This window comes from Phaenicophaeus curvirostris, chromosome 26 (genome assembly GCF_032191515.1).
Source record: "Phaenicophaeus curvirostris isolate KB17595 chromosome 26, BPBGC_Pcur_1.0, whole genome shotgun sequence".
In the NCBI taxonomy this organism is placed as follows: Eukaryota; Metazoa; Chordata; class Aves; order Cuculiformes; family Cuculidae; genus Phaenicophaeus; species Phaenicophaeus curvirostris.
The window spans coordinates 6456372-6480648 of record NC_091417.1 but is presented as its reverse complement, the minus strand read 5'-3'; the positions used below and the strand labels follow the sequence as shown (position 1 = coordinate 6480648).

At 46.6% G+C, this 24277-nt stretch overlaps 1 protein-coding gene across 5 annotated transcripts in view; it reads right to left on the bottom strand.

Moving 5' to 3' along the window:
• GPATCH8 (G-patch domain containing 8) overlaps positions 1–24277 on the bottom strand; it is a 152358-nt gene that overhangs the window by 28114 nt on the left and 99967 nt on the right. For 2 of the 5 annotated variants that reach the window (XM_069877107.1, XM_069877106.1), the window contains exons 2-4: positions 19379–19453; positions 13081–13098; positions 10763–10835 (exon numbers count right to left, since the gene is read on the bottom strand). Coding sequence is in view for 3 of the 5 variants with exons in the window: in XM_069877103.1 (XP_069733204.1) it covers positions 10763–10835; positions 19379–19453 (148 nt within the window). In the remaining 2 variants the exon portion in view is untranslated. Of the gene's footprint in view, positions 1–9719; positions 9812–10762; positions 10836–13080; positions 13099–19378; positions 19454–24277 lie in introns of all 5 variants that reach the window. The other 3 variants (XM_069877103.1, XM_069877104.1, XM_069877105.1) reach the window with 2 other exon arrangements.

Genomic DNA, 24277 nt, shown 5'->3' with positions numbered 1-24277 from the left:
GGGCCGCAAGCACACATTGCCAGCTCATGTTGAGCTTCTCATCAACCTGCACCCCCAAGTCCTTCTCTGCAGGGCTGCTCTCATGCATATATGCAAATATGCCCTGATAGCCACCCCGTTCCCAGCACACTGTGCCCAGAGACCCAGAGCATCCAGTGGGCAGCACCTTGCTGGACAAGCTTCACCAAATCCCCTCCTAATTGCATAAAGGTACTGGGTATGAGCAAATACTTTGCCAGCAGTGCTATAAATTAACAAATCTTGGGAAAAGAGTTAATTCCAACACTTCGGGGCTTTGGGGGCAGTCAGGCAGTCATGCTGTGCAGGGAGGATTACGGGTTGTTGGCTGCAGGGTGTGTGCTCCGTCTCCGGACGCAGAGATGCTGCTCTGCTCTTGGAAAGAGGCGGCTGCACCAGATGGACCTGCCATCTGAGCCTGCCGCGAAACGCGGCCGTTGTCAGTGCCACTGCATCTTTTATCCCCATAAACAGTCACAACAAAAACCAGTTTTCAGCGACAATGTGCAGATTCAGAACTTCCCCCCTGTTCAGCACCATCATGCACTGCAACAGACACCAGATATTTCTGAAGGTTGATTTAACAACAGAAGAAGCAGAATCCTCCCACTGAAGAAAAGAGGGGCCCCCAAAATGATGCATTATCGTAATTCAATCAATTCTATTTCGCTTGTGCAACACATCTAGGCATCAGGGAGGTAAGAGAACAGCCCTAATCCTGCTTAATACGCTGAGGTCTTAATAGAAATTTCTCCCAGGTACAAGCTTTGTGCAATATAATCCCAGAGGGGTGACTTATCAAAGAATTTCATGAACTAAGCATCTCAGGAGGGTACAAATAATGGGATGCAATCTTGTTGAGCACAAAAGTTTTTTACTTATTCACTATCATTATGCTTCAGCAAAAACCAAGGCCAAGGTAAGAGGCAACCTTCCAGGAGGCTTTAATTGCTCTCAGAAAGGGATTGAGATTAGAAATCTGGCTGTGAGAAGGCAGCACTGACAGTCTGACGATCACGTCACTGGGTTTGCTTTGGTGGCTGACGGCCACCAGCAGCGCAAACCCCACTGCAGGCTGTGAAAGGCAAAAGAAGCCTGGAGGCAGGTACAGACACCGACAGTAACGCATCCACAGCCACAGGATGTGATCACTGCTCAGCTGCATGGTGCCTGCGCAGGTGTGAGACAGGGTTGAGTCACTGCGCTCCTGGAGGAGCTGCATTGTCAAAGAAGAGGATTTTGCAAGGTCTCAGAACTTTTCTGGGTCACTGCATGTTCCACTACAACCATGGAACAGTTTGGGTTGGAAGAGACCTCAAAGCTCATCCAATTCCAACCCCCTACCATGGGCAGGGACACCTCCCACTGGAGCTGGTTGCCCCAAGCCCCATCCAACCTGGCCTGGAACACCTCCAGGGTTGGAGCCTTCAATAGCCCAATATTTGTCCCACTGGACATTCAGACTCCTCATTCAGTACACGAAAAGGAAGAGAATAGGAAATCCAGTATGTTTTGCTGGCGAACAACCTCTGTGCTGCTCCTTGCTGGCTAAAAACAAAGCCACGTTATTAATTTTTTTCCAACTGCTGCAAGAAGCAAACAAACAAGAGCAACCTTTTACCCTGGTCTCCTTTGGGAATCTGATTTGCAAGCTCATCCTGTTTATGTCAGTTTTCTAGAAGGGGTCACAAACAATCAAGAAATTCAAATGAAGTGGGGAACGTCTGTCAGCCCCAGCAACGTGCACTCAGCGGGGAGGAAGTGCTTCCCAAGCACACAAAACCTGCACAAGGAACTTAAATTTTTAGGAAGCAGGAGAGCAGTGACAAGCAAAAGACAAGTTGCAAACACCCCAATTATATGGAAAACTTTAAACAGGAGCTCTAAACTTCAGCCCACAAGGGTGACAAGTGCAGAGAACTCAGAAGAGCTCCCTGGACTTCTGCAAGGGAATGCACACAGAGGAGTCTAGATCAAACACCGCCCCTAACCCAAATAATGGTATTATTAAAGTTGGAAAAGACCTCTTGGCTCATCCAGTCAACTGTCAGCCCAACCCCACCATGCTTGCTAAGTCATGTCCTTAAGTGTGACGTCTGCATGTTCCTGAGCCCCTCCAGGGATGGAGACTCTGCCCTGGGCACCCTCTACCAGGGCTTCACCATTCCTCCAGTAAAGACATTTTTCCTGATATCCAACGTAAGCCTCCCCTAGTGCAGCTTGAGGTCATTTCCTCTCATCCCATCACTTGTTACTTGGAAGAAGAGACCAGTACCCTTCTCCCCTCCTTTTCTGCGAGCTGCAGAGAGCGATGAGGTCTCCCCTCAGCCTCCTCTTCTCCAGACTGAACAGCCCCAGGTCCCTCAGCCACTCCCAGAACCCTTGTGCTCCTGCCCCTTCCCCAGCTCCGTTGTCCATTGATGATCAACATGGAAGATATTAGAGCAAGGACACAAATCTTGGTTGACCTAGAATGGAAACAAGATGTAAGAGTCACTGCTTAACTACACCTCAGTAAGCAGAGAGGGCTGAAGAACCCCACTGGATTTAAGTCTACACTGCAAGAGCACAGGCAGGTTGTGCGTGACCTGACTACTCACTTCCCACATGCCCATCTTGCATTTTAACAAAACTGCTTCAACATTAAACAGACATAAAGGGCACCAAAGCCTGAGAAGCATGATTGCCACAACAAGCATGTATCACTGAAAGAATAACAGTTCCAGTGACTACACACACCATAAGCCATAAACTTATCACCACAATTGAACAAAGGATCTTGGACATTCAAAAGCCAACAAGGGGGCAACTGCTTCCCCAAGAGGAGACAGAGGCGCTGAATAAACCTTCTCCTAGGTCTGCAGTCTTGTGGATTTCGAGAGGGTAAGGAAGGCTGGTGTGATGACAGCAGCTTGCAAAGCCACGTTCATCAGGTTGTTCAAAGCTATCTTCACATGAAAATATCAGTCTTAAAACTACTGCAATGATTTATGCTGCAAACACAGGCGTGGAAAGGTTGGTCTGTGCCAGAATTCACGTTCACATGTTAAGATACAAGAAGATAAGGTTGTGTTCACACGTATTTCTCAGTAAGAGTGCCAAACCATTCCTTACCGAATGAATAAAGGCACTGTTCAACGTTTTTATCTTTCTCATCCATGTTTTCTTGTATTTCTTACAAAGCTTCAAACCCCACAAAGAAATAAAACATTCCTCATTTCCTGATCATGTTTCTCTCGGATGCTCATTGTTCCAAGCTTTCAAGGCCTCACAAACATCTACTCTGTCTGCCTGCATGAGGTCAGAGGCTTTAACAAATGGAAAACCATGTTCCTATGTTAGCTGTAAGCCATTTGGGGAACTGGTGATAGAGCCAGGATTCAAGACCTCTGGAATTCAAACTCTAGGCTTATTTCTCCAAGACACAGCTGCTAAGCTATTGCACTTGTGACTGATCTCAGTTGCTCGATTGGGCAAAGCTCTGCTTGTTACTCCCCTGACACTTCTAGCAGAACCCATGGCCGCTGGACACAGCCTGAGAACAGTGATTCTGACCAAGTCTGAGCACCAGAACTGACCCAGAGGCTGTCAGAGAACGCGTACCTCTTGCCTTAGCAACAGGGTCACCTCTTCACCTGCGGGCTCTACTCTCCACACCCTTTCTCATGTTTCTTTCAGACTGATTTTTAATTCCCCTCATCCTCTCTCTCTACCAAGGGGGAAAAAAAAGAGCTTGTCTGAACAGATTTAGTGAAGAGCGTGCCAAACTAGAACTGCACCGTAAGATAACCGGGGGGAGGAGGGATGGCTGTGCGCATCATCCCAGAATTTGCAAGGCAGAGCAAAAATTCACTTGTGATAGAAAATCATGCACCAAAACTACAGTGAGATGGAGGAACTGCACTCCAGCACTTCCTGATAAATGTGATACACCTCACTTTGCTACCTTGTTCAATAATTTATACAGAATCACAGAATGGGTTGGGTTGGAAGGGATCTCGGAGCCCATCCAGTTCCACCACTTGCCATGGGCAAGGACACCTCCCACTGGATCCGGTTACTCCAAGCCCCATCCAACCTGGCTTTGAACATCTCCAGGGATGGGGCAGCCACCACGGCTCTGAGCAGCCTGGGCCAGGGCCTTCCCACCCTCACAAGAAAACATTTCTTCCCAAGGTCTCATATCAATCTCTCCTCTTTCAGCTTAAAACTGTTCCTCCTCATCCTCTCCCTGCACTCCCTGATCAAGAGCCCCTCCCCAGCTTTCCTGGAGCCCCTTTCAGTACTGGAAGCTACTCTAAGGTCTCCCTGGAGCCTTCTCTTCTCCAAGCTGAACAACTCCAGCTCTCTCAGCCCCTTCTTGTACGGGAAGACAGATGCTCATGAAAGGACAAAATACACCCAAGGTTCTGTTATACACCAACTGTAAGTGTCGCTATCTGTATCCCTGGTACAGTTTATACCCTAAGTTCACAGCATGCCTCAATCAACAGTAACAGCTCTGTTGTGATAATCAGTGAAGGGTTTCTTCTTTTGAGCCTGGGTGGAGGAGAAGCAGCATGCTTCTAGATTCTAGAATTTCTAGATTTCTACAGTGCTGCTGAGAGGTCCTGTGACATGGCCCACGGCTCTGACCGCAGCAGCCGTCTCCTCCGTGGCACCATTACATTGGTTCCACTGCTGCCCAGGATTCAATCAACCTTTCAGAAGTCATGCAAAAACGATGCCAGAACTTTGCTAAAGACATAAGCCGCTAAAAAGGAAGGTACTGCTAAACAGCAACAGAAGTCAGGGGAAAGAGGGCATTGCTTTTAGACCAAAGGCTACAGGTAAAGGTACTTCAACCAACTGCCCTCAGAGACCTCCAAACACAGCACCCACTGCTTCTCTCTTCTGAAACCTGAGATAACCCACATGGTAGTATAACACAGCGTTCTACAAAACCCACCTTGAAACATAATATGGTTTCACACCAAGTACCATGTTCATCACCACAATAACCAAGTGACAAGGGAGCAGCACCCAGCCTCTACAGACAGCCAAAGGGCAAACCCACACTGTGCTCGAGGCTCAATTCTGGTTCTACATGAAAACCCCGTTACCTAAACTGTTCAATTCAACAACATACACACAAGAGTAGCTACGCTACAACAACAACATACGTTACCCATTGCCATAGTAAAATACTCTATTCTGGTTCACCTCCCAGAGGTGCAACAAAAGACCAGCATAATCCTAGCCTTGGGAATGCTGCGGGAACATGAATTAAATCAATGCTTTTAAACTTATCAAGTTCATTACACACTGCATGCGCAGGGAGATGGCTGGTGGCACTGGGAAAGAGCTGCTCTATACAGGTGTTGGAGCAGGGTTTAAAGCGCCAAGGCTGCAGTCAAACACATTTACTCACGAGAGGACTTAGGAGACGCAAATCCAGACGCATGTTGAACAATTACAGTTACTACCCAGCACTCACCCACGTGGCGACCGGCTGCCTGTGAGCTACATTTGGCCACCACAGCTGAGTAGTCCTTCCCAAGGGTCTTTTCCACAGGGCCAGAAACCATCAGATAAATCTTCCCCATTGGCTGGTCTGCGCTCTCCAAACCATCCCTTTGGAGCTGTTCGCCCTCCTCCGCTCCACAGCTCCCACCACAACAGAGGAAGCAGCAGGAGAACCAGAACGGGAGGGTGGATGTGAATGAGCTCAGAAACGCTCACAATGGGGGCATTAATTCACCTTTACAGCCTGCCTGCTTCCTCTGCATTCAGGGGAGACCTCATCATGGTCACAAGGAGAAGAGGAGGAGCAGGCACTGAGCTCTTCTCTCTGGACCCAAGGCAATGGCAGAAAGATGTGCCAGGGCAGGGTTAGGTTGGACATTAGGACAAAGTTCTTCACACAGAAGGTAGTGGAGCACTGGAAAAGCTCCCCAGGGAAGCAGTCACAGTACCGAGTCTGACAATATATTCCAGAAGCCTTTGGCCAACACCCTCAGCCCCATGGTATGAATGCTGGGGTTGCCCAGTGCAGGGACAGGAGTTGGACTCAGAGATCCTTGCGGATCCCTTCCCGCTCAGGACATTGTATATAGAGTTCTATATACAGTCCTAATCTCACCCCAGAGTTATCAAATTCCTTGGTGTGACTCCTCACAGGAGCGAGACAACTGATAGAGAGCGCCAGACCAAACCATCAGCCAGGTAGCTTCACTGTGTCACCTACAAGTTATCCTCTTTCTGTGTATATCAAATGAAGTCACATAATCCCGTGTTTTCTGGCAAAGCCAACTAACATCCTCCACCTTCCCTAGGGATAGCGTTGACCTACTCCGTTCAGCTCTCTTTGGCCTAATGAAAAGAGGCTGAACTGCTGGTGTTTGACTTGCACCCTGACCTCTAGGAGTGCTCTCACCCCCACATTAAACACAAGGACCAAAAGTGAAAACACAAGCTCTCAGCACAGCATTATTTTTTTAAACAAGACTTGTCCAAAAATGTGAAAACACAAGAGAAATGCGAAGGAAACACAAGGAAAATGCGAAGAGTTTAGAAAAACATTTTCAAATGTGCGATTAAAAGTATATCACTTGTGTGTGGCAGCCTTTCAACACTTCTCCTAATTTGAAATACTTACTCAACAAGAAATCATTAAGAGTATCCAAATCCAAGGCTTCACTCAGCCATCTTGTTCCTCTCCAACTCAGATCTGTTCACAACCCTCAGTCTCTGTTAGTACAGGACCGAGCAGGAAGGTCAGCCCGTGTTTTTAACCACGTCTTTTGCTGGCTTTATTTATTACCAGATACTGGTACATAAAGGGCAAGAGGATGGAGACTCCCTTTTTATGAGTCACATGGAAAAGATAAGGGACTGCATTTCTCTACACTGGACACTAAGGCTCCACTCAGCAGGGTTCTGGGCCATCTCAATTAAACTATTGATCACTTAAAAGGTTGGATCAGACGATCCCTGAGGTGCCCTCCAACATGGAATTCTGTGATTCTATGATATTTTTTCATTACACCACAGAATTCTGGATTATCAATTACACGTTACCCCCAAAGAGAAACCCCTCTACAACCACCATTTTCTCATTTCTTAGAGCACTGCCACCACACAATCTCCACAGAGGATTCCCCAAGCCATACTTTCCAGATTAAAAAAAAAAAAAGGTCCCCATCAACCCTCTCTCCTACTTGTTCACATTCACGGGCTGTTAGCAACTTGAAACATCATTTCCAAGTATAACACAAACTGTTTGTGGGGAAAAAAAAATGTGAAAACCATCGGGACAAGAGATAAGCAGAGGAAGGAATCTGAATTCATTATGAGCTTCTCTGAACCTGTACAGCACAGTCAAGACACCAGCACTACCCGGGTCTGACACCCGACTCAATATGCGCCCAAACTAAAACGTGAGCTGCAGCTGCATTGTGGTTGGAACACGGCCTCTCTTAGGACAGCTAAGGCACTAAGGGCAGGGACTACTTCCTTTCTTATCCAAGTGTCTCAGCATTTCCACCAGCTCCAACGGTTAACAGCAGTTATCCCACAGGGCAGCAACCCCGGCTGGTACACAGAATCACAGAATCATAAAATCACAGGATCATGGAACGGCGTTTTGGAAGGGAACTTAAAGCCCATCCAGTTCCAACCCACGGGCAGGGACACCTCCCACTGAACCAGGGGCTCCAAGTTCCAGCCAACCTGGCCTTAAACACGGGGACGGGGCAGCCACAACTTCCCCAGCCAATCTGGGCCAGGGCCTCCCAACCCACATCGGGAAGAACGTCTTCATGGAATCACAGAATGGCACAAAACTGCTCCACTTCAGAACCTGTGCAGAGAATGAGCCAATCTGACAGGTACCTCTGTACTGCAACACCAGGGTTTTACCACCATCAATTACCAAGTGTGAGTTTTAGGCTATTCCAGCTACTATCCAGAGACACAGTCCAGGACTCGCTGTTGGATTATATCCGTAGTGGCCAGTTACCATGAAGGAAGCCGTCCTGCAGCACAAAGTCCTCATTGATCAACGGCCTGACTAGAAGAAATAGAGATTTATGACTGGCAGAACAATGTTGCATAACTTTCAGATTCACTGACACTAAAAAAGGAGCCCTGGTTCAGATGAACAACTGGGATTAAAAGCTCCATAACAACAATAATAAGCACCCTGAACTCCTAACCTCCTATTCAAAGCCAACTGCAAGGGAAAAAAAGATATATAACCCAAAACCTAGGTTTTAAAGGTTTATTGCAAGGCCTCCTGCAGGCAGAGGCTAGGGGTCAGGCGCCACATCCACATGTAAAAGCTGCCTGAAGTGCTTCTGCTGGACCACTTGACCATAGGATGCTCAACATTTTAGGTTCAAGCCCAGCACAAAGCAAGCTGAGATAACAGAGATGCTCTGCATTTTCTACTCCTACATCTCTTTAGAAACCTCTCTTGGTCCTTTCTGAGCAAGAAGGGAGTGCAGAAAAGGAGTACTTTTTGTTTCACTCTTCCATTTCCAACGCACATCAATTGACTTTGCTCTTCAAACTCCTAGAATAAGATTAAAACTGGATGCAAAGTTTTCCCTTCCTGGCAGTTTATATTTGGATTTTGAGACAATCTAAGGTTCACATAAAAAGGTCACTGGATAATGAATTAAACACTGCCAAAATGATACTTATCCATGCCGCAGGCAAAGGCTGTAGCTGCTTGCAGCTGAGAGGGAGCTGCGTGATGGCTTCTTGTTGAGGAGAACAGGAGCAGCAGCCCTCTCCGGCATCCCTGCACCTCAGATAAATTTGTGTCAATCAGAACGGCAGTAACAGCTCTCCCCAGCATCCCTGCCTCCCCAGCACCTCAGCTGGAGAGGCTGTCAGTCTGTCGGTCAGATGGATGGGGTGCTGCTTTCCTTCCAGAAGGCAAAAGGCAATTAAAATTCCCGCACGTTACGTAAAGCCTACATTTGGAAGGTTTCAGTACCTCCCTGGGTTAAACCAGACAGACTAATTTACTCCTGCATTTCTATTAAAATGCAAGAGGTGCAGCAAACCCCCCTGAGCCGAAACCCTCAATCTGTCTGTAGCTTCCAGACAGTTCAAATCACCAGAGCGTCAATAATCCGTGAGTAAAAGATACTACACTGATTCCACGATTCCAGCTGCAGAGGGGGACATCTAAATTTGGACAAGTATCAGAATGCAAATGCCTGATCAGCCCTGCAGACAGCCCTGGTTCTCTTCCCCCAAGCTCAAGGCTGTGCAGTCACCCGCTATCTGCTCCGTCACGTCCGTGCCCGCAGCACCACACGGCTCAGGGCCCCTTGGGGCCAGGCCTTTCAATTCTGCTGCAGCCAGGAGAGGGCTTTAGCATCTTTCAAGTCTCCATGTTTCCACATTGGTGATGCACAGAGCAACATTGGGGCACCCAAAAGAGAAATTAGCCCAAATCAGACATCCAGTGAAGGCCATGCCAAAGCAGAAGCCCCAAAGGTGGCAATTCCAACCCCGACCTACGCGCTGGCACCAGCACAGACACAAGAGGGCCGTAAGAGTGCCATGCATGAACCAGAGGATTTCCAATGAAACCATGTTAGAGGAAGCAAGAAGCATTAATAACCGAGGCAGTCCTGCCTGAGGAGTTAAGAGTGACTTAGTCAGAGAGATTAAAGCGCATTCCCAGAGTTTGGAGAACTTGTTACCTCTCGACAGTCTCCTCAGCACAGAAACACTCATCTCTAACAGGTTCACTGTAGGGGCAGGAAGTCCAATTACAAGCTCCCCGGTCTTCAGACTGAGGGTATGGGAACACGAGTAAGTTATGGGAAGTCAGGGTGCACTAGAGTTCCAAACACTTCAAGGGGTTTCCACAGCAGTTGCCCAGGCACACGGTCCCGTGCTGGCTGTAAATCCTGCACCTCTCGCTCCCAGTATCATAGGCAGACACCGTACCCTCAAGCAGTTCCTAAGGAGTAACTGATAGCAAGCACTGCCTTCGGTTTTCCTCAACAGATTGTGGTTGTGTGCTCCCACCTCAGCCAGGAGCTCTGCAGAGCAGGGACTGCTGGCCAGGGGAACGCCTACAGCCGCCCGCAGGAACTAGGCAACGCTGGCTCAGTTTAAATCACAGGATTAACGTCACAGGAAGTGTTCAGGCTCAAGACAGTTTGAGGACTGGGTGCCTTGGTTCAACTAGCGCTACAGAATCTCAAGGTGCACTAAATCCCTGGCAAACAGACTGCTGTGGGGGGAACAGAAGGAAATCAGACTGACGAAAACCTTCTAGAGAACACAGGGGTTAACCTCTCCCATCCACAAGAACCTCTGCTGCCACCTTCAGTGGGCCCTGTTGTTCACATTCCAATGGCTTCTGACACAACAGATCATTGTAACCAGCCCGTGTTTTTAATCAGTTTGGTATCAAAGCATCCAGCCAGACGAATATCATTTTTACAGGTTTAGAAGCTACACAACTACCTCTTAGTAAGCAGGCAGTTAATCCACCTCCCTCCAGAAAGGCCAAACAGTGATTTTACATGGAGACGACACACACACATCAGGTCTGACCTGTCCCCGTACGTGAGGCGGCAGATTCCGCTTGCAAACTGCTAAATATGAAACTCAACAGTGCAATTGTTTGGGTATATTAATAACGGAAAGAAATCTAATCTAGGAACAAAAGAAATAACCACGTTACAGACTGGAGCCGGTGTAGAACGTTGCAGGCACGAGCTGCTGGACTTACCCTGCAGTGACTTCCCCAATCCCTGGCCCAGCTTCCACCCATGTTTCTGGAGTAAGCGGTGTCCAATATTATCCTGACAGACAGAACAGAGAAAACAAACCAAAAATATTCCAATAATATATTCTTCCCTTCCCGCTGACATTTAAACATGTGATGAGCAAGAGATTTTCTACATATATATGCATGCAAAAAAATGCTACTGAAAAGGCAATAAATGCCTGATAAAAGGGAAAGACAGATGTCAAAAATTGCTGGCTACAATTGTTGGGGGGGGGGGGGAGGGGAGGGAAGGGAAGGGTATCGGGGAGGGTCACTTTCTGATGGTGTGCTGGGCAACTTTGTGCATCACATTTCAAATAACAAAAGAAAAATAAAAGCAATGTGGGAGAAAATAAAGTGTACCAATAAAAATTGACAGTAAAAAGCAGAAAATCAAGCTATTTATACAATCATATCCATCACCTAGACAGCACCACTTAAGTTTTTTTTTTTTGTAAAGAAAATCTACGATGTGTTTAGTCATTTTGTTTGTGTGTCAGGCTTTTATAATACTGAGTAAGTTGTAAGTGCAAGACTGCCCCACCACTAGAAACCAAAACACAATCATAGCAAAATCCAGGCTAGACTTGATTGGTTTTTTTATATATGTATATATATATATATAAACTAGCATGCAGCCAATATTAAACTGAAAAAACAGTGAGGTTAGTAAAACAAAAACAAAAAAAATAATCGATTAAATAAAATGAGCTCAAGCACAGACTGGGTGATGCATTTCACATGTAAACTAACAAAAATACTAAAATGTTAGAATGAAACAGGCCTAGCAATAAGTTAACAGCAAGGAACCATTAGTGCATGTAGGGGAAACAATAAGCATAATGTCTCATCTTCCGGGGAAAAAAGCGGTTTTGGAATAGGTAAGAAAATACTGATGCAGCAATTCAATGTCAGCTTCTGAGAGCAGGGCTCTGCGCAGGGTTCGTCCTGGGTTTGCACAAGATTTCATACCCCAAACAAAGAACAAGAGCGCTAAGGGCGTCCCTGTAACCACCTACAGCTGGCAGTTATCGCGTCCCGAGCTGTTTACGAGCAGTGACCAACTGGCAACTTCACAAAGGGATCTTGGTCAGGACTGTGGTCACTTTCCAAAATAACATTAAAAAGTCAGATGCGGATTTGTTGATTAATTATCACAACGCAAACCACAACTCAAGATATCGCAGACATATCCTGAATTGTAACGGGTTGTGAATTCGTAACATGGAATGATACAGGGAATCTTGATATAGAGATCAGGGAGTGCAGGGACAGGATGAGGAGGAACAGTTTTAAGCTGAAAGAGGAGACGGAGATGAGATCTTAGGAATAAATATTTTCCTGCGAGGGTGGGGAGGCCCTGGCCCAGGTTGCCCAGAGCAGAGGTGGCTGCCCCATCCCTGGAGGGGTTCAAGGCCAGACTGGATGGCGTTTGGAGCAACCGGATCCAGTGGGAGGTGTCCCTGCCCGTGGAGGAGGGTGGAACTGGATGGGGTTTGAGATTCCTTCCAACCCAAACCATTCCATGATTCTATGACTGAACCAAGTTAAAAGAAAGGGAACAGCAGTAGGTTTTTCACTGACTCCGCATTGCACGAAATGGCCAAAGTCTGGTGAATCGCCTTGAAAGACAGTCTTCCAAAAGGTATGGACAGCATGGACAAATTTTTCCTCAAAAAAGGATTCTATCAAGTATAATTTTTTTTTCTGATATATCACATTTATATATATGACATATTGTCTTGCTGTGTTTTCCAAACAGTTCTCCCACACTCCCCGTTTCCCTCCCGGGATGTACTTTTAAATTTAAAAAGGAGAAGGGAAATGTCTGGTTATAAAAATCAGTACGTGCAGAAAAGGGGGAAATGAACCATCTTGGTTCCAGCTCCAAAGAGGACTGAGAGAGCTATCGGCCAGGAGCTGAGGAAGACTTACCTGCCAAGCCAGCTGCTGCAGGCCATTCCCCAGCAGACCCAGCACAGAAGGGGCCCCGCGTCCCCAGGCTTTGAGGATAACGCAACAATTGTTTTACCACAGCACTGCGACTCTGACAAAGGATCATTGAATCTGATTTTCAAAGCCAGGGCTGACAAAAATGGCTGCATTTTCACTAAGAAAAAAAAAAAGGTGGAGGGGGACTTTGCACTCCTTGGTGGCGCGGAGATGAGACATTGTGCTGACTGTGCTGTGTTATGGATGCACTAAAATAAACAGACAGATGAAGCGGTATGCTATTTCCAAAAGCAGTGCAAGTGGAGTGAAAGCATTTCCATACGAACCTGGCTTTAAAAACTGGGCTGTCAAAAGAACAGTTAAATGTAACACAAAGTAAGAAACTGTCCAATCACTAATGGTAGTTTTTTTTTTTCTTTTGCTTTGTTTTCAATTCACTGCTTGCAAGTAATGTATTTATTAAAGAAGAGTGAAAGCATAAAATAAATTCAACAAGTCAAGACCAGCTGGGAGATTCAAGAGCGGTGTGTTGTGACTGACACAGTGAGGGGAACAAATGTTAAAGGGAAAAAGAAAAAAATTTAGGCGGGTTATACACATTAGCACCACTTTTACAAAGCCACTCAAGAGGATGGTCGCAAGTTTGACATAAACTAGAATCGCGCCTGAACAGTGTCCTGTCTCGGTTCCCAGGAAGGCAGGGTTTCCTGCCCCCCCCCTAAACTGCTTCAATTTGCTTAAGCAGTGAAACTACTTCCTAATTTTAATTGTTTACTGAATCAAAATGGAGCATCTTCCGTGTTGCTGAACGGGAGAACAACACCAGGAGTTGACATGCAGGAAAGCTGGGGAGGGGCTCTTTGTCAGGGAGTGCAGGGATAGGATAAGGGGGAATAGTTTTGAGTTGAAAGAGGGGAGATGGAGATGAGATCTTAGGAAGAAACGTTTTCCTGCGAGGGTGGGGAGGCCCTGGCCCAGGTTGCCCAGAGAGGTTGTGGCTGCCCCGACCCTGGGGATGTTCAAAGCCAGGTTGGATGGGGCTTGGAGCAACTGGATCCAGTGGGAGGTGTCCCTGCCCATGGCAGGGGGTGGAACTGGATGGGCTTTGAGGTCCCTTCCAACCCAAACCATTCTGTGGTTCTATGGATATTAAGTTCTGAGTTGGGACCTCGTTACTAGCCTGCCCTTTCCCAGCCTCCCCCTTCTACTTCACCACCCCACTGCAGCCTCTCTCAGAAGCAGAGTGGCAGGATTTCAGTGGAAATGCTGTCCTAAAAATTAGATTACAAAAGCAAGGATTGCAAGGCTCCCAAGAGAGAGACACTCTGCACAGCCTGGCAGCCTGGGGAGAGGCTGGGAATATCAGGACCAACATTTGCTGTGAGGCAGCAAAAGCTGCACGGCCGGCAGCTTTTTTAAAACTTTATTTTGAAGTGAAAGTTCTGTAGGAATGTGGGCTCTCTCAAATAGAAAAGATATCCTTTTTTACACTAAACACCTCAGTGTCCAGAATTATCATTCCTTTTGACTAAACTATCCTCATGCTGTAGCAGCTTCCCCCACTGGAAGGGTTGCAGCCACCTACAAGACCTCCAGCAGCCCCACAGGGAAATGCCCCTGTTTCTAGAGGAGAGCTGGCACAAGCCTCCTTGCTTTCTTACACCAGCTTTTTTGGAGCTCCTTGTGTTCCAGCCATGATAAAAATTACTGAGGCAGCCAAAATCAGTGATCCAAAGGCATGATCAAGTGAGCTCTCATTTCCAGTCCAAACCACTCACAAGAGCAGCACGTCTGCCTGGGCAAATGGTCATGGAGACAGCACTGGACACTCGACTGCTGGATGCTCAGGGCAGGACAGAGTAGTTGAGCAGGCTCTCGATGGAGCAATTAACACCTCCTGCCGCTATAGAGCTGTGCAGCAGTGTACAGATGGGGAATTTGGTGTTACAGATCAAGGTGAACACTTCCAACAACGTGTTGGAAATGTAAAGGTCCTGACTTCACCAAACCACCACAGGCGTTGGGTAAGCTACACTGGAACATCTCAATCTAAGCAACCCTCTTCAAATTGGCCTCCCCAGTTCCCCCAGTTGGGCCCTGACAAGACGCCCCTGCTCACTTTACACGTGCATCTGTGATTTCCCAGCCCAAATTTCTGAATAAAACCCTGGCCAATAGGAAAAAAATGCATACAGTGAATGTGTAGGAGAACGGAAAGGTTTTGGTGATGTTGTATGTGGGATACAATCTGCAGCTGGTGGATTGCACGGCATTACAGGTAAACCAAAGCACTAGGTTTTGCCTAACATAGGTTTTCCATAGGATTCCCCACCCCATGTATCATGCTCACATCGCTCATCTCTGCATCAGCGGGAACCATGCGTCTCTTGAGTGGATTGTAAGCTGTGCTGACTGTGTATCCAGGAATCTATAAGCAAGGATCGGATGCTACTGGGTGAACCCATGCAAACGAGAGGTTGAAAAGATTCCCAAAACAAAACCTACAGCTCACTACAGATGACACAATGAAGACTAGAGAGAAAAGCCAAATAGTAATGCTACACCATTCAGCTTCAAGAAGCACATTATTTATAGCACTGTCCACATATGGCTACTGCTAAATGTCAAATCAGCAGCCTCATCGAATGACACTTTGGAACTAGTGGAGTCCACAGATCTGTACAGATACAGAGTGCAACAGAACCCAGCTTCGGCTTCTGCATCGTCTGCAATGGCCTGCGATCGTCAAACAGCTACCACTGATGCCTGAAACCCTGTGCAACTCAAGGCCCTCCTGTGCAACTGAGCAGGATTCCAGGGGGGAAGGACATTTGTTAGGACAAGGACAAACTAAGGCTCCAGAATGAGAGGGGGGATACACAGTATGGCCTCTGACTGGCAATGGTGACAGCAGTTCAGCTCCCTGGCACAGCCCACTGCCTGCATAGGGACAGGGCTGCTCTCTTGTCTGGGCTTTACTGGGAGACGGCTCTCGCCCACTGGATCTGTACTGCTGGGACAAGGAAACCACCCATTCACAGCACGATTCAGTAAACAATTAGGAATATGGAGCTAACTATTCTATTCAAGCTGCACTACTTTGTAACTTCCCACACGAGTACCTGAACTCGGTGCATTCTAAAATGTTTCAAAACAAGGGTATGCAGCTTCTTGAATTTAGAAAAGGGTTAAGTGCTCTGCTTTCCAAGGGCACCAGACACCAGTGGTTCCACTGACAGAACAGCCAGTGGAAGCGCAGCGTCTTTCAAAACAAATTGTCATTTGAGGGTGGGAGGAAACTCATCCGTATTTGCAGATATGAAGAGTCTATTGATATGAACTATTTCCTTCAAATTTGTAATGGAAAATAGCTGGCTTCTTGTCGAGGCTACGTACACCCGCTTGCTCCTGTCAGCTCCACTCTCCATAAACATACTTTGGTTAGAGTCGCATGTTTCAATCCAGACGGCTTTGACCTAAACCAGCTGAACAAAGCAGGGTTTCCACAGGAACAGAAATCCTCGGACACTAATTGAGGACACGTTTCAGCATTGTAATGATCTGTAGACTCCCAAACCTATTTTCCAGCCACCTTTGAGTTGCATGCTGTAGCAGTACAGTCAGCACCTCTCAACAGATAATGCTGCAGAGATGGATCTCACTCAGCAGGGATTAGCAAACGCACACTTCAAGGGACAAACTCTGCCCCAGGATTTCTAAATGCAAGCTACCCTCCGTCTTTAAGGCATTTTCGTGTTACTAAGATGTGAGAAGCTGCAAGAAGCACTTTTAAGAGAATAAATTTAATCCACCCTTCAGTCTGCAAAACAACCACACTTTTAACTGGAAGTTCTTTAATCTGCCATCGCTACAAACACCCTTCTCTGCACAGCATTTGTCATCCAAAGCATTTCCATAATGTGAAGCAGAGGCTCCTACTCACTGCTCTGAGCAGAAACCTTTCTAAAGGTCAGTCAAATTGCTAACATAGAACTGGTTAAGGACTATAAACCAACTTGTGAATAAATGTGAATATTGCAAATATTGTGATGTCTGGTACTGGCAAATTATATCCTTGTCCTTTCTCCTTCCCTCTCAGTTCCAGTTTGAGGATATGATCCCCTTCTAGATGAGCAAACAGCACAGAAGATAAGAAAGCAGAAAAAGCAGTGTGAATGCCTCTTTCCTAGCGAAAAGTCCTGCAGGAGAGGAACTGAGTTCAGTGGGGAGGCACTGGAACAGGTTGCCCAGGGAAGCTGTGGCTGCTCCAGCCCTGGAGGTGTTCAAGGCCAAGTTGGATGGGGCCTTAGGCAGCCTGATTCAGTGGGAGGTGTCCCTGCTTATGGCAAAGGATTGGATCTGGATAGGCTTTAAGGTCCCTTCCAATCCAAACCGTTCTAGGATTCTATGATCTCTGTCAGAAAAGCTGTTTCTTGTTCTAATGGGTATGATTACCCAATTAAAAAAGCACACAGGTCATTAATAGTGGGGGAGCAAAATCAGTGTCAGGAATCTGCCAAGATTATTTATGCTTCCCAGCCACAGATTTTCTTTAAAGACTCAACAACGTCCTTCATGAAAATGATGTGGAGATTAACATTAGAAGTTATCGGACTGTGTCTGACTGCAGTATCTGACACTAGGCCCATTTGTGCAACCAAAAACCACCCTGTGCAGCAGCTGTAGGATTTAAATGCTGGAACCTGCACAAGTGTGCTCTGACACAGACCACAGCTGGCGTGACAGTGCAGAATACACAGTTACTCAGTTCAGTGACTCCTTCCAGGTTTTTAATGTCCCAAGCTAGTCTTACACCTCAAATGCTTGTTTGTCTTACTATAGACAAATGAAGAGTGAAGCAAACTGGATCTTCAAGGAACACCAGCTGAAGGGTTTAACTCCTACCAGAGTTAAGCTCCTCTCCATCAATCTGTTCTCCAATTTCACCATAAGCCTGGACATACCAAAACCTACCAAAAAGTGGTAGCGACTAATAATGTCTCAGTATTTGGGTGGTGATAGATATGTGAATAACATCTTAAAGCCGGAACTGAATGTAATTTTCCTGCTGCAGTTCAACATTAACCAAACTCCAGGCGAACCGAGCTGCCACGAGTCCATGTGCTTGTGCCATTGGGTCGGGCACAGTCATTCAAGGTTTATTTACTTCGGCAGGCATCACACCCTCCAGAACACCAAAGCAATATAATCTGTGAGCAATTCTGTTTGGGGAAACACCTTCAGACACCAGATAACCAGCCTAACCTGTAAGATGTACCTGAATTATCTTGAAATGCTAATTTCCAGTGTGGCCCAGGGCAGGCTACTGACAAGTATTCCTCATTATATTTACATAAGAAAACAATCTTGGCATTTTAATTAAATCCCCATATTGTAACTTAAGATTGAAGTATTCAGGAGAACATTGAATACGAATTCCCATCTCTGCAGCATTATCTCATGCGTCATCAATTACTGCCATGCCTAAATCTAGCATCATGCCAGCACATGAAGACAGTAGGTACTATATGCAGTGTTCACTGGACCAGAAGAACAGAAATAAGAAGGGGGAAAGGAAACCCTAGAGAAGAAATTAAAAAGGCAGACCGTGCAATACAAACCAGATCATGGCTGCTTAGCTAATATGGGCCAACTGCTGCGGAAGAAAAACGTCGAACACCCCAAGTTGTGTAAATTTTTGGTAAACATCTAACACGCACACAAACACACACGACATCAACCTACACACCAATGAAAAATATATATATTGCTTGTTCGCTAATGCTACCAGTGCTAAGAGCACAGACTACTCTGAAGAGACTTTAACAGAGAATTTACTTATTAATAGAGAACAGAAAAAGTACTTTCTTTACAAAAATCTACGCTTAATCAAAACAGCACTAAGTGGCCCTCGATAATTCATGAATTTTCTTGCTCTCATACTGAAACTGCAAAGGAAACGGAGCTAAAGCTCGGTGCCAAACAGGCCCAGTTTAGGCTGAACATGCTGCTGTGCCTAAGCCCAGCAGGAAGTGCTGTGCAAAGAGGAAAACCTAAAAGTGTAAGGATAAAACTAAACATAACTTAATTTTCCCCATCTTCTGGCTGTCCTCTCCACACCTCGCCCAGTAAGGGGATACTTCAAAGAGATGCACGGGGAAGGCCTGCTGCACTGACACAGCAATGCATCCCTGTTTCTGCACTGCCAGATGTCCTTCCGACACTTATAATGCACCAGACATTTTCCAAAAAATATAAACTAAAAAAAGGATCAAAATACTTTTTAATACACTATTCCATAGCCTGCCTATGAATTAAACTGATTCTTCAACAAAAAAAGCATAAAAACTTGAAATTAATATCTATGAAAGAACGTACTATTGAACAACTCCTGAAATACCAGGTTGAACTACAATTTGAAGCCACCTATAGTTTTAGAAGAACTGCTTAAAGATTAAATCCCAAGCCCGCTTAAACTTAGCATGCAGTTTACCACAGAAAATTAACCCTGTGCTGACAAAGAGATGCCCACTTCTATCAAATTTGACTGCATTCACCTCAAGTACCATCCGATCGCGGCCCAATTTGCGGAGGTTTGGTGCTGCTGCTAAGCGTGTATCTTACCGATTCTATAGGCTTGTCTAGAGACGCTTGCTCTATCTCCAGGTGCCCTTCTTCATATTGATCAAAGTGATTGCCCTGGAAAAGAAGACAGCTGTTAGCTCTGTGGCACAGAACACAATTCCAACAGACTTGTTTCAAGATTCAGGTTTATACATGTTTATATTTTATGTCATTTGGCTAGCAAAACAAATGAAGTTACAAAATACAGGCTCAATACACAAAAGAAATCCAAAATCTAAGCTGACTGGATGATAAACCACGGAAGCTGGCAAAACATCAAACATTTAGGATGACAACATTACTGCTTTTTATTCTTTAGAAAGTCTATGCAAAGACTGACCATAAGCACCAGCTCCGGCCCTAAAACCTCCCAGGATAAGAAGGAATTAAGCCCAGCAATACCGTAAAGGATTTCTCTGTGGTCTTTTTCTTTTAAGGAGGAGTAAGGCTTTCCCTGCAGCAGGAAATGCAGATTGCCTGAGGGGTACATGTAATTTCACACACCTTAAGTCAACAAAACCCCACACTGGTAGGAAAGGAAACCTAAAGCATTTGGGTCGTGGTCAAAGCAGCCCTTCCCTTGAATCTAGGCAGCTGCACAGGGAACAGTAAGTAGAAGGGATCCTCCAACACAGACAAAAGCCATTAGTTTTAGCTCCACACCAGCAGATCAGGCAGTCACACAAGTACTGATGCTGGCACAGGGAATGCTGAGAGGCATGCACAGAGCTGCGTATTCCAGACGTGCCTGCTTAAAGCATTTGTGAGCATGGGACCAAAACTGCTACAGAAAGAGTGATCTCCCTGAGGAACGCGTGTGAGCAAAGAGAAATGGACCAAGAGATATACAGGGTGATAAAGTGTGTAAATGCTCACACGGCAAAGAAAATACTACTAAGAATAAGAAAACCAAGCGCCTCACTTTCTTACCCTCTCAGAGCACTCCCATCTTTACTCCCACAGGCTGGTCATGTAGCATAATTAAACCAGCACGGATAACTAAACAGGACTGTGGTTATGGTGGACTGTGACCAGCCTGCACCGATATCACTGTATACCCTCCCAACTGCCCATTTCTGAGTGGGGCGACCTCTCCCTGCCCAAAGCAGCCATATAATCACAGTGTGACACCCAAAATGAGCAGCAACTAGAGCTGCGCAACCCTCCACAAGCAGCCACTAGGGAAAAACTCAACCCTTCCATGCCTTTCCCAAGACATCAAGCATAGCAGGCGCTCGAGCTAGGAATGCAAACAGCAGCCTCTGTCCTCCAGACTAACCGTTACAGCTGGAACACCATCATGGATGTGAACAGCCATTTCAGGAAAAACAAACATCTCTTGTAGTTTCAGAGGTTTCCAAAACCTCGAATTCCTGGAACTGCGAGCATGGTGAACCATTTCTGGCCACTCAACGTGTCCATAATGTAGCACTAGAAACAAACATCACTAACACATGCTTGGACAGGAAAAAAAATGCCTTTCTAGCTACAAACTCCGAAGCAAATAGGAGAGAGGGCTGCAGCAAGATGGGTACAAAAGCTACTGCAGAGGGTGATCCCTGGGCACTGCTCCGCAGCACAGCCCTGCCAAACCTGGGGAGGCGCCAAGGCCTCAGCTCTGCTCCCGTTTCCTTTCCCAGGCCACTGAAATCCTCCTGGCAGTAAATACCAAACTCCTGGCAGATTTTATTTGCGTCCCAGCTCCACAGTTGCTCTGTGCAGGAACACCTCACGCCACTGCCAAGAGAAACATGTTGTCACTCTCCTCCTTCCTACCAACACCAACTTCTCCTTCTGCAAAAATTTTAATGAAAGCCAGCACACGAAAGAGCAAATTAGAGTTGTAATGGACTGCCTGCTGGAATTTCACAAGCCAGGCACCAGCCTCCCGAAATCCTCTGGAACAAGCATTCGGATTGAGCAATGCAAATCTGCAAGAGACCATCTTGACAAAACCCCGTTGCCAAGAGAACGCGCTTTGAAGCCGGTGCCCCAACCGCCAGCCCATACATCATCTGCCATCCACAGTGGTAACTCGCCCAGGCCTCGCACAGCTCCCAGCAGCTGTCTTTCCCACGGCCTCTCCAGAGCAAATTTGGGGCCTAATCTGCAAGCAGCAACCCACTCCCATCTATTTCTTTTGGACAGCCTTTGAGGAGCAAGAGGAAGGCAAACCTACCATGCACGTACAGTTCCTGGGCTGCTTGAAAATGCTTGTAGTCCTCCAAGCCAGGCACAGCACAGATGTACAGACCACGAAGTCAAGGGGCCCAAGAGGGAGCAAACAACACACGACTTGCCTCAACGGCCAAAAGGAACGGCCCAACCTCCCAAAAAGCAGCACTCAAGAGAATAGAAGCAGCCAGGAGCACACATGCTGTTAACGGATTTGCACTGCTGAATGCTAGCAAAAACACATTACTAGAACTTCATCCATAACAAATTAAATCCACGTAACATTTAGATAAACACTTGAAACACTCTTAGCAAAAACAAGGAAGTGATTCTCCCTTGCCTAATTTCACCATGTGATTTGCTGCCTGCAGATATTCATAGCTCAGAAAATGCCAATTGAGTTACCTGGGGCTGGCAAAACCTTTCTGTGTACTCACAATCTCCTTCAGCAGCAGTGTCTGCCAACATTTAAAACCGGTTTTACAATGGCAAGGGTCCCGCATGCCTGGTTGATTTGGGGCTTTACAACTCAATTCTTCCGTGCTTAAAAACAATGTCTCCTCTCACAAACTATGCCAGAGACACAACACTCACATGCAAAGAACTCAGAAAGCAAATAAAGCTATTCTCTCTAAGCTCTAGCGACTCCGCTATTATCCATTTTATGTATTTATATAATTTAGGATTTATTATTTGTTTCATTGAGATTTTTGCAACTGGTAAAGGGAGTGGAGATCACAGAATTAAGGAATGGTTTCAGTCAGATGGGACCTCAAAGCCCATTCAGTTCCAACCCTCCTGCCATGGGCAGGGACACCTCCCACTGGATCTGCTTGCTCAAAGTCCCATCCAACCCGGCCTTGAACACCTCCAGGGATGGGGCAGCCACAGCTTCTCTGGGCAACCTGGGCCAGGGCCTCCCTACCCCCACAGGAAAACATTTCTTTCTAAGATGGGCTGGAGCACCTCCCATCCGAGGACAGGCCAAGAGAGTTGGGGTTCAGCCTGGAGAAGAGAAGGCTCCAAGAATACCTTATAGCAACCTTCCAGTACCTGAAGGGGCTACAGGAAAGCTAGGAAGGGACTGTTCACAAGGACTTGTAGTGATAGGACGAGGGGCAATGGCTGTAAACTGGAGAGGGGCAGATTTAGACTAGACATAGGGAGGAATTTCTTCACAATGAGGGTGGGGAGGCCCTGGCCCAGGTTGCCCAGGGAAGCTGTGGCTGCCCCATCCCTGGAGGTGTTCAAGGCCAGGTTGGATGGGCCTTGGGCAGCCTGATCTAGTGGGATGTGTCCTTGCCCATCGTGCCGGGGTTGGAATCAGATGATCTTTAAGGTCCCTTCCAGCCCAAACTATTCTATGATTCTATGATTCTAACATCTCATCTCAATCTCCCTTCCTTCAGCTAAAAACCATTCCCCCTCATCCTATCCCTGCACTCCCTGATCCAAGAGCCCCTCCTCAGCTTTCCTGGAGCCCCTTTCCGTACTGGAAGCTGCTCTAATGTCCTCACAGAGCCTTCTCTTCTCCAGGCTGAACAACCCCAGCTCTCTCAGCCTGTCCTGATATGGGAGGTGCTTCAGCCCTCGGATCACCTCCATGGCCTCCTCTGGACTTGCTCCAACAGATCCAGGTCCTTCCTGTGCTGTGGACTCCAGAACTGAACGCAGGGCTCCAGGTGAGGTCTCACCAGAGTGCAGTAGAGGGCAGAACCCTCTCCCTAGCCCTGCTGGTCCCACTGCTATGGATGTAGCCCAGGATATGGTTGGCTTTCTGGGCTGCAAGCACACGTTGCCAGCTCATAAGTTGCTTGTTTACACCAATACCAGCAATACTTACACTAGAGCTTTCAAAAGAGGCAGGGTGGTTCCCATCACCTTGAACTCCTGGGCACGGAACAAGCCCTGGTGGGATGCTGACAAACTGCTCGCTCTATTGGGAAGCTGACTATTAAGGACTTGGTAATTTAAAGCATCGGAATAACAAAGTGCCCAAACAGAACTGAAATCAATTCTCATCACAGAGGCCATTCTAAACTTATCAATACTTAAAACAAACAATAAAGGAAACATTTTCCTTCCATCATAAAGTAGCTCACCCTGGAAAACAGCAGGGAGATACAATTCAAGTCACACTGAGGTCAAATTTATGAACCTGTTCAGCCTAACAGTGCCTAATAAGCACAGAAGAAAACGGTTCACATGTCCGGGGCCTCAACAAACAGCTTATTAAAGCAATGGTGGCTGCTGTGTAGTGATCACAGGCTCTCTGGAGCGGGGACTCTGTGGGGCTGGAGGCAGCACAGTCTGTCCCTTTGCTTCCTCATCCCCAGGGAATAAGATGAGGGGGATTCCATCTGTTTTCCTTCTTTTCCACTCCTTCCACCTGGCACATCAAATGGATCCACACATCTCCATTTTGCTGTGTCTTAAGACAACGAATCAGAGGAACACAAAACACTAACATTTGAATCTAACAATTAATTAAACCCTAAACGCTGAATCTGTTGAGAACAAACTACATTGCTGGCACACATGAACTCTAAGCACAGCTACATTTTTAAAGGGATTTTACAGAATCATAGAAGAGTTTGGGTTGGAAGGGACCTTAAAGCCCATCCAGTTACAACCCTTCCACAATGGGCAGCGACACCTCCCACTGGATCAGCCTGCTGCCCAAGGCCCCATCCAACCTGGCCCTGAACACCTCCAGGGATGGGG